The sequence below is a fragment of the Scylla paramamosain genome, unplaced genomic scaffold, assembly GCF_035594125.1.
Source record: "Scylla paramamosain isolate STU-SP2022 unplaced genomic scaffold, ASM3559412v1 Contig52, whole genome shotgun sequence".
Taxonomy (NCBI): Eukaryota; Metazoa; Arthropoda; class Malacostraca; order Decapoda; family Portunidae; genus Scylla; species Scylla paramamosain.
In genome coordinates this window covers 431,660-442,500 of record NW_026973717.1, presented here as the reverse complement: position 1 = coordinate 442,500, position 10,841 = coordinate 431,660, and the positions used below count along the sequence as shown (strand labels likewise).

Here is a 10,841-nt window from a genome sequence, read left to right as displayed (position 1 = left end):
TTCAGCCAGGGGAATACTGTACATACCATCATTCATTGCAGCAACTTGTAACTTTCCTTTAGTAATCTACTTTCACATACAAAATTTGTAAGTGTAAATGCTAGTTACCAGAATTTTTACCCTTATAAACTATTGCATCATGAGATTTGGTTAAACAGTATTCTACTGTGACAAGAATTTCAACCATAGTATGCTTTGTTTTACTGGATTTCATATTTTATAGTGTATCATTGTGTGAAATAGGTTACAAACATATTGCAGATAGTATTTTATTAAACAAATATATAATAAATTTGTTAAAACTCAAAACAGAAATGTATTTCTTATTAGCATTTATTGAAAGGCAATTGAATAACTTTGGAAAAGAATTCTTTGATTAGAAATGTAAGAAATCTACAAATCTATGGTATTTTTATGAATTTTTATAAACCTAGCAAGATATTCTCAAACCACAACTCACTTGATTATATTTGTTTATGATTTCTGTAAAGAAAACAAGTTCATTTGAATTCAATTAGATGCAATGAAAATTAAAATAAAGTTTGTATTGTTTTTTGAGACACTATAAAATATATCAGTATACAGCATACTCATGTTTATGGTTAGTCTGACTTTTTTTTTCTTCAGAAAGACAAACTAATTCACCTATGTTAAACACAAAGAGGCACTAATAATTATCCAGATCTGTGAATAAAAGGCACATTTATTCTCCCCATCTCTCTCTCTCTCTCTCTCTCTCTCTCTCTCTCTCTCTCTCTCTCTCTCTCTCTCTCTCTCTCTCTCTCTCTCTCTCTCTCTCTCTCTCTCTCTCTCTCTCCCAACTAATCCTTTAAATGTCTTCATTTTGCTGTTCATAAGCCCAGCCATCATGGCTTGTCTAAGTGGAACAATCAAGTATAAGTCAATATTATTTATGAGTGCATATTGATGAGACTGATGAGACACAATTAATTTAAGGACATTGAAGTAAAGACAGCAGGTGTCTTTTGTGACGGCCCTAATGTTTTCCAGTAATGTGTATGTACTCCCATTTTATTTGTATAGTTATTTACAATATAGCTCTAATTAGCTTTACAACATATACATTATTAGCTTATGTAGAATGTTTGATGGTATAGATCTTAGATGAAATAGTGTCTCATTTTTCTTTTTTCTCTCTCTTATTTGAGTCAGCAGAACCACTTAAAAATTACTATGACTGCCATAATTTTCACATTGCATTCTAATTAAATGAGTAACTTATGGTTTTTTATAGGTAATGTTTATCAATCATATATTATGTCTTTCATAATTGACTGGAAAATCAAACATTTATTTGTATTGAATAATCCTGGATATGTGTCTGTAGTTGTATGCTTTGAAGGCATTTTCTTCTCTGTACATCAAATGGCAGAAAAAAAAGTAATTTTGTATAATTATGTGTATTTTACAGTTGAAATCATGTGATGACAAATTACAAGAACATCAAAATAGAAAGCTTACATGAAAATTTTGCATCATGATTATAGTTAATTTTCATATTTCCTAATAATGATAAATGAACACACTTTAGGTGTTTCTGCCACATTTCATATGCAATGATCAAAATCTTTAGATTTGTAAAATTTATTTGTCTTTGTTCACTTATTTATGCAAAAAATAGCCTACAGCTTATAAGTCCTTATTTATTTATATTGAAGTATACTTTACTTCACAATAGTATGCACTTATAAGATCAAGTAATACAATCTATCTTTGACTCTTCTTCATGTTTTTATACTCACATTTTCAGAGATTGCTTTATATGAATAAAATCTTGCATAGCAACTTAGATTTACTGCATTTTTAAATAAAGTTAAACTTTCCTCAAACTAAAACTTTTGGCATGAACTTTGAATTATATGAAAGAAAATACACATGTGCATGTTAAGAATATAATTATTTGGTTCTGCTTGTCTTGTGTCCAGTATCAGTGCTAAACTTATATGGTAATTATATCTTACTATGATGTACTTGACATGAAGATTGCAAATGTGAAAAGACATTATTACTTTTTTTAAAGACTGCTGATGTTATCTATGAAATTTCTCTCTCTCTCTCTCTCTCTCTCTCTCTCTCTCTCTCTCTCTCTCTCTCTCTCTCTCTCTCTCTCTCTCTCTCTCTCTCTCTCTCTCTCTCTCTCTCTCTCTCTCTCTCTCTCAACAAGTCTGAAGGTTTTATGGTTCTGATTGACTTGGGCATGGTGGGTAATTTTGACTAGGTAGTGATATGAATGATATAGCTTAGACTGTTGCAGCATCTTACTTTTACAGAGTTTAAGCAGTCAACCATGAAATAAGTTGATAATAATTATATAAATATATGTTAAGTAATATTTCAAAAGTTTTAAAATCATCATATTGTTGAGGCATCTAGAGCAAATTAAAAGTGTGTATGAAAAATCCAGGTGAAAAGAACATTAATAATTACAGAAGAAAAAAGCAAGTAATTAAGTTCAGGGATGTAACAGAATAACTCATGAATTTCCTCTTTCCATTACAGTAGTGCACTAAATTTAACTGTTTGATATGCCATATTTGTACACTATTCAAACTCATATGACATGTATGAAACTAATTGGCCATCAATGAAGTAATAAAATGAGATATATATATATATATATATATATATATATATATATATATATATATATATATATATATATATATATATATATATATATATATATATATATATATATATGAAGTCCTGTAGTAGGAAGCATGGATTTTTTACTTTTTTTTTTTAAATCAAACAGGATGACCAGATAATAAAGATAAGAAAAAAAGTAATGTGGACATTATGTAAGTGAAGCTGATTTTGAGAAGGTTAAAAATGCTTCCATGACTGGAGAGTTTTCTTATGCATCTTGTATACTGCTTTCTTTTTAGTTGTGTTTTTGTAAGAAGTGAAAATAACATTAATAGTGTTGTGCACTGCACTGCACATCTAAAATTTGAAATATGCATTCAAAACACCTAAAGTTGGTCTTCCTTTTAAGAAGACTAATCCATCCTATTTGTTCCACATATAAGCTGCTTTATATGTTATGCTTACAGACTTACAGTGCAGAATTTCAGTGCATGAATTAGCCAAACTGATGATCTATAAAACTAAAGATCACCTTAATGTGTCCCTAAAAAAGAGTAACTGAGAAAAGGAGTTTATGAATTTGAATAAACTGAATACACAAAACCAATAATCTCATAATAAAACTATATACTCGTATATATATATATATATATATATATATATATATATATATATATATATATATATATATATATATATATATATATATATATATATATATATATATATATATATATATATATATATATATACACACACACACACACACACACACACACACAAAAGCTTTTGATACAGTTCCACATAAAAGTCTCGTATGGAAACTGGAACATCGAGGAGGGCTAAAAGGAAAAATACTTAAGTGGATGAAGGATTATCTCCAAGGTAGGGAAATGAGCACAGTAATCAGAGATAATAAATCAAGTTGGTGCGAAGTAACAAGCGGAGTACCACAAGGGTCTGTGTTGGCACCTATAATGTTTCAGGTCTATATAAATTATATGACTGTGGGTTTAAATAGCTACATTAACATGTTTGCAGATGATGCAAAATTGATGAAAGTAATAAAGAACCAAGAGGATTGTGAGGAACTACAGAGGGATATTGATAGAATTTATGAATGGAGTAAACGATGGAAATTAGAATTCAATATAAAGAAGTGCCATGTAATGGAGATGGGAAGAAGTAAAAGGAGACCTTCATGGGAGTATAAGATGGGAGGAATCACAATACCAAAGAGCAAAGAAGAAAAAGACTTGGGAGTAATAATTCAAGACACGCTATCACCAGAAAAACACATCAATGGAATATTTGGCTCTACATATAATTTGCTAGCAAATATCAGGGTGGCATTTAATTACCTAGACAAAGAAATGATGAAGAAAATCATAACACACATGATACGCCCCAAACTGGAATATGCAGCAGTGGTATGGTCTCCATACAAGAAGAAAGATATAAGGAAATTGGAAAGAATACAAAGAACAGCTACGAAAATGATACCTGAATTGGAAGACCTAAGTTATGAGGAAAGACGGAAGAAATTGGATTACCAACACTGCAAGAAAGAAGGGAAAGAGGAGACCTGATAACAATGTTCAAATTAGTAAATGGCATGGAGAAGATAGACAGAGATGACCTAGTTGTAAAAGTGGAGGAAGGAGATAGACGTACAAGGGGACATATGAAGAAATTAAAGAAGAGTCATTGTTTGGGAGATATTAAGAAATACAGCTTTCCGCATCGAACGGTTGAAATATGGAATAACTTAAAAGAAGAGGTAGTTGCGGCAAAGAGTGTGCACATGTTTAAAGAGAAATTGGACAAATTCGGGTATGGAGACAGGACTAATTGAGCTTTGGCTCGGACCCTGTACTATACAACTAGGTAAACACACACACACACACACACACACACACACACACACACACACACACACACACACACACACACACACACACACACACACACGATGACCTTAGGAGTACTTTTGTGATTCCTGTAGACTCTGAATATTGCTTATTGATATGATTTTCTTAGAAAATAATGGTATACAAATGAAAGGGATCTTTCCTATGATGCTACTCCTGATAGAGTAAGTATGAGTAGATAGAAAAGAAGATTTAGAAAATTTCATGAATTTGAACCATAAAATATAAAGCTTGATTGTTATCCACAACATTGCTAGCCAAAAAACAAAAGAAACAAAAAAATAAAATCCACAAATTGATAGTGACTTTCATATCTAAACTTTGGAAAACCACTTTAGTTTGGGCTACATTCACTTCAGTGTTAAATTTTATTCTTATTCACTCAAGTTTATATCAAGTAGCCTTCCTTAATCTATATGAACACTGTCAGGAGTATCTTTTTGGTAAGACCTTGCATATGATTTGTATTCATCTTTCCAGTCTGATAAAGACATCAGTGAATAATGTTTTGCAATATCTTAGGGGTGTATTTTTTTGGTTTTACAATGTTCAGTTTCTTTGAGATGTCATATCTAGTCAAGCTTACTGTTCATGTGTGTGTGTGTGTGTGTGTGTGTGTGTGTGTGTGTGTGTGTGTGTGTGTTTACCAGCACGCACATGTGTGGATGTGTGTAAATTTATGAAGTTCTAGTATGCAGAGTCTTTGTAAAGATTGTGTGTGTGTGTGTGTGTGTGTGTGTGTGTGTGTGTGTGTGTGTGTGTGTGTGTGTGTGTGTGTGTGGGTTTGTGCTTGCATGTGTACTACATACTTGTGGACTACAGGATTTAAATCAATCTTGTGTTGTCTGTCTTCATATCTCTTTTATCTAATATAGTTATAAACTTATGGATGTCCCTTGCTCACAACCTATGCGTCCAGACTAGAAACTCAAATATTAAAACATATGCGTGTAAGGGCATGGGTTAGAACAGAAACCATATTAATGTGTAACTGGTATTATGTCAGTCATGTTGCATGATCACAACCCAGTTTTGGATGTGCACCTTGCATATTAGGACATTTTATGAAGTTATGAATAATATGCAGATTATCTTAGCTTTATTAGATAATTATTAGTTGATATAAAAGCATGTTGCAAGTGCATAGTTGTCATCAAATATATTATTTAGGTTAAAAGCATATTTGCAAGTAATCCTGCTACTTCTGTGGTGACCTTTGATTTATTCAGTGATAAGATTTTCTGATGCTGATCATGGGAAAGTTAATACATACAGTGGCCGCCACAAATGACAGGTTTTAAATGATAGCTTTTAAAGAAACTGAAAGGTCATGCTTCTGTACTCAAGTAATCCTTGTTCAAAGGGGATGGCTGCTCACTGGAATGCAAGCATATTTTGTCTGTATTCAGGAAACACATCTGCTCTTGAGAAAAATTCATAGCATGTGTCTCATAATGAATGTACCTGTGTCTATTAATACAAATGCCAGTTGTACACGTTTTCTTTGAGTTTGCTTGCATACATATGTGCTCTTAAGGATACAATAAACATTAATTCTTATTCAACCTTCAATGTACATCTCTAAACATTTTAGAATTGTATCTTATTTATGCATACACCATAATATTTCAAGTAAATTTGCATATCTCTTGAATTGATTATTTATATGTCAGTTCCATTCAATTTTGACATTGTGTTGGTCTTACAATTTGTATTTCATTAGATGGATTTCATACTAATATTCCCTCCCTTTTTCTATTTCAAAATTTTATGGCAAACTTGAGCTAACACATACTCCCAATCCCATGAACAGCAGGTCTCAGAGCTCGTTAAGTGGCCGCGATAGTGACAGTATGGACAACGAAGTGACGCTTTCCAAGATGGATGTTGTCCTGTCCTTTGCTCTTGAGGTAAGACTTTACATGAAGCTCCTTCATTCAAGCAGATGACAGAAGGAGGTGCAGTCATGTAAGCACCAACAAGTGTTTTCCCAGGCCAATGTTTAACTTACTTCATTAGATGTATTAAGCTATTACCCCACTAACTGAAAGATGTATTTCAGCAGAATGTGACATGATCCAGGTAAGGAAAGTCATATTGCATGTGATATATTTTATCTAGTGAAAGTAGATATGAACTTTAATGCATCTAAGGGAATGATAACTGATTATCATATTTTCCATTTGTATATTATATAAGGTGAATACTGAAATTCAGAATGCTTTTCAATAAATAATTTTAATCTGTGGCTATTTTGTGCTTAGAATCAAATTTTCAAAATTTTGGGAATAGGTGGATGCAGTCCTCTTCTTATTATAATGTAGCCACATATAGAGTACATTTGAGATACATACATGTAGATAGAGATTAGATGTGGGCATGGTAGAAAATCTCCATTTTTAAAAGTTATATGGTATATATATATATATATATATATATATATATATATATATATATATATATATATATATATATATATATATATATATATATATATATATATATATATATATATATATATATATGCACACATGAATTGTATGTTTTAGATCCTTGTTATATTGTTAAATATGGCTTCAGGCAGTTTGAATTCATAGTCATGTAAAGAACCTACTTCTACCCAAAATTCTTTTCAGTTGAAATGAATTAAACTAATGCAAGCTGTTACAAGTGGCAAGCTAAGTTTTTTATAAAAAGAATACCCATCCATGTTCACCAGATACTATATTATTTTGTAATTTGACATAGCATTGTTATAAAGCATCAACATGAGGTTTTGTGTATCAGAGCTCTCTTGTTTGTTTTTTAAAACTTAAAAAAGAAATAGAGCTCAAATATGTGATCTGTCTGCTATTTCATCTCTAATAATGCCTTTCATATAGAAATATCTAGCATGATCTTATGTATATCCTTCTTTTTTTTAACTCAATATCACTGCACATGTTGAAACTCATTTGATGTGTGAAAAGTTCCTGGATGATGAGTGTAGTGCTAATTGGTGGCTAACTTTTCTCTGGTTTTTGTGGCTTAAGGCCAAGGGACAGCAGACCTTTTCTCTTTTGTTATGGCACTCCTTGATAGTTTCTCTAATTTGTCCATCCAAATGATTTCTTTAATGTTCTTTTATATTTTATGCTAAAGTTAGATATCTAAACTTTTGTTTCTTCAGCATTTTTGCCATAAATCAGTTACTTAGTATATCTTTATCTTTCTTTCATGATTGTCATAATTGTGTAGTTTTTTTTTTTGTCTGTGTCTGTTATAAGCTGATAACACCCTCATCATTTTATGACACTTGGTAATGACACCAACAGTAGTGATAAATAATAGGCCTGGATGAAAGATTTATACAGTTATAAACACAGTCTTACCAGTAGTGTGATACGTTGATGGTAACTCCAAACACATACTGAGTTTAGAGGCACAGTGCAGTGTCTTAAGGAGTTTTTGCTCAATAAAAACAAACTCTTGAGCAAAACAAGCTTACGATCACATCAGACAAAAATACAACTAAGGCTATTTACCAACAGCATAGTAAACAATTTATATTGTGACATAACGTGAGATTACATACCTGTCTTATTTCCTTTTCCCTCAAGACTACACATTTGCATATATCTGCATGTCATATGTAAATTACATAACAATATTTTATGCTTATATCCATCTCTGTAGCATCTTTTATTGTTGTATGTTTCTTATCATTAGATGTAGAAAAATAGTTATAATAAGTAAGTGAGCTTTGTTCTTATTTTAAAAATCTCCATTGAAATATAATGAGGATCTAGAATATTATAAAGTACTGTTGATCCTTGCTAATGATGGATTTGTCATTAATGAAATTTGTGATTGTGTGAGCGGATAAATTATGCAAAAATTTAATCCAACATCATGCAGATTCTAAATTGCAAGAAAATATACATTGTTCCTTTCATGCTCACCAGTACACTCTGTACAGATGGTAAATTTCCACATATAACCAACAGCAGGAAAAGCCTTAAAAAAAAAAATCTTAGACAAATTTTGTGTCTGAACTGTATTTAATGAAGGATTTTTGGGACCAGAAAGCAACATAAAACACAAGAAATTGTAACTAACCAGGCATCAATCTTCATTTACATAGTAGACTGTATTGTAATTTACATGAACTCACTACAATTGTGGTGATTGATAATATCTTTGTTTACCTCGAAGTGGCCACCACTGGGGCTATAACAGATGATCCCTGACTAATTTATGATGATGATTATTATGAATATGTCAATGATGATTTAAAGATGACTAGTTATGCAATTAAGTAATTAATTTATTTTTATTAAGTTGAGTAAAACTAAGTGAAAAACATGTAACAGATTTAAGTCCTGAGTATGGTTTGGTGAAGATGATAATCTGAACTGTTTGATCACCATATCTGTTGCTTTATTTCCATCACAATCTCTCTCTCTCTCTCTCTCTCTCTCTCTCTCTCTCTCTCTCTCTCTCTCTCATTCTTACACATGCACAAAGCTCATCCACTGGTTCATGCCACATTTCTTGGAGTGCACCCATCCACCTCCACACACACAATAGTTCCTTGAAAATTTTTAAAAAATAGAGAAGGGTGTGAAGATAGGGGATGGAAAAGATGAAATAAGAGAAAGAGAGGGAGGCAGATCAAGACCAATTTATTTGTTTTTATTTGCCTGTATTTACTTTTTTTTACATTTTTACAAGTTGAGCCACACTTGTAATATCCAGATATTAAAATGTGTGTGTGTGTGTATGTGTGTGTGTGTGTGTGTGTGTGTGTGAGAGAGAGAAAGAGAGAGAGATTGGAATGTGTGTATATGCGTATATGTGTGTGTGTGCAAGGGATAGAGAGTCCAGTCTCTTTACTTCATATAAGGTGTGTGTGTGTGTGTGTGTGTGTGTGTGTGTGTGTGTGTGTGTGTGTGTGTGTGTGTGTGTGTGCATGTGTGTGTTTATTTACTTAGTTGTATTGTACAGGGCATGAGCCAAAGATCATTTTGTCCTGTCTCCATAACCATATTTATCCAGTTTCTCTTGAAACATGTGTACACTGTTTACTGCAACCATCTCTTCCTTCAAAGAATTCCAGATTTCAATAGTTCTATACGGGAAGCTACAATTCTTGATGTCACTTGAACATCCACTATTCTTTATTTTCTTACCATGTCCGCTCATCTCTCTCTCTTCATTTTGTATCTGTGGTACCAGGTCATTTCTGTCAGTTCTTTCTATATTGTTTACTTATTTATACATTATTATCAGGTCTCCTCTTTCTCTTTTCTCTTGTAGTGTTTGTAAACTCATCTCTTCAAGTCTTTCTTCATAGCCATTTTCATGAGTATCCTCTGTATTCCTTCCAGTTTCCTGATATCTTTTTTTCTGTGTGAAGCCCAAACTACTACTGTATATTCCAATTTAGGACATATGCTTGTTATAATTTTCTTCATCATTTGTTTATCTAAATAGTTAAATGCCACGTTAATGTTTGTTAACAAGCTGTATGTAGAGTTGAATATCCTGTTTATGTGTCTTTCAGGTGATAGTATGCCCTGAATCATTACTCCCAAATCTTTTTCTTCATTACTTTTCATTATTATTTCTCCTCCCATTTTGTACTTCCATGAAGGTCTCTTTTTACTTTTTCCTATTTCCAACTCATGGCATTTTCTTGCATTAAATTCTAGTTTCCATCTTTGGCTCCATGCATGTATCCTGTCAATATCCTTTTTTAACTCCTTACAGTCATTTTCATCCTTTATTATTTTCATTATTTTTGTTTCATCAGCAAACAAGTTTATATAACTATTTAGATCCTCTGTCATATCATTCACATACATTTGAAACATAATAGGTACCAACAAAGATCCTTGCTGTACCTCACTTGTCACTTTGCGCCAACTTGAATTAAGCCTCTGCTCTGGGCCACTACCTGAGGACTCGCCGGGGCAGCCCAGTACCTTGCCTCACTCTTAATGTCTGATTACTGTTCTCATTTCCCTCCACTTTAAATAATCCTCCATCCATCTTAATGTTGCTCCATTTACAGCAATTGCTTTTCTGTAATTATCTTTTCATCTTCTAGATAATCCACCAATCTATCTTTATTATTTCACAAAGCTTGCTTACAATACTTGTTAGTAACACTGATCTATAATTTAATGGTTCCATTTTATTTCCCCTTTTGTATATTGGCACTATGTTAGCTTGTTTCCATTCCCTTGGTACTTTTCCTTCTCTCAACAAGCTGTTAATTATATCCCATATAGGTTCTTCCATTTGTTCTCTGCATTC

General features: G+C 32.2%; 1 protein-coding gene across 1 annotated transcript in view; it reads left to right on the top strand.

The window, feature by feature from the left end:
- The window catches only part of LOC135098251 (calcium-dependent secretion activator-like), a 204,616-nt gene that overhangs the window by 101,582 nt on the left and 92,193 nt on the right, over positions 1-10,841 (top strand). Inside the window, exon 8 of the mRNA XM_064000517.1 lies at positions 6,355-6,451. Within this exon, the coding sequence (XP_063856587.1) occupies positions 6,355-6,451 (97 nt within the window). The remainder of the gene's footprint in view (positions 1-6,354; positions 6,452-10,841) is intronic.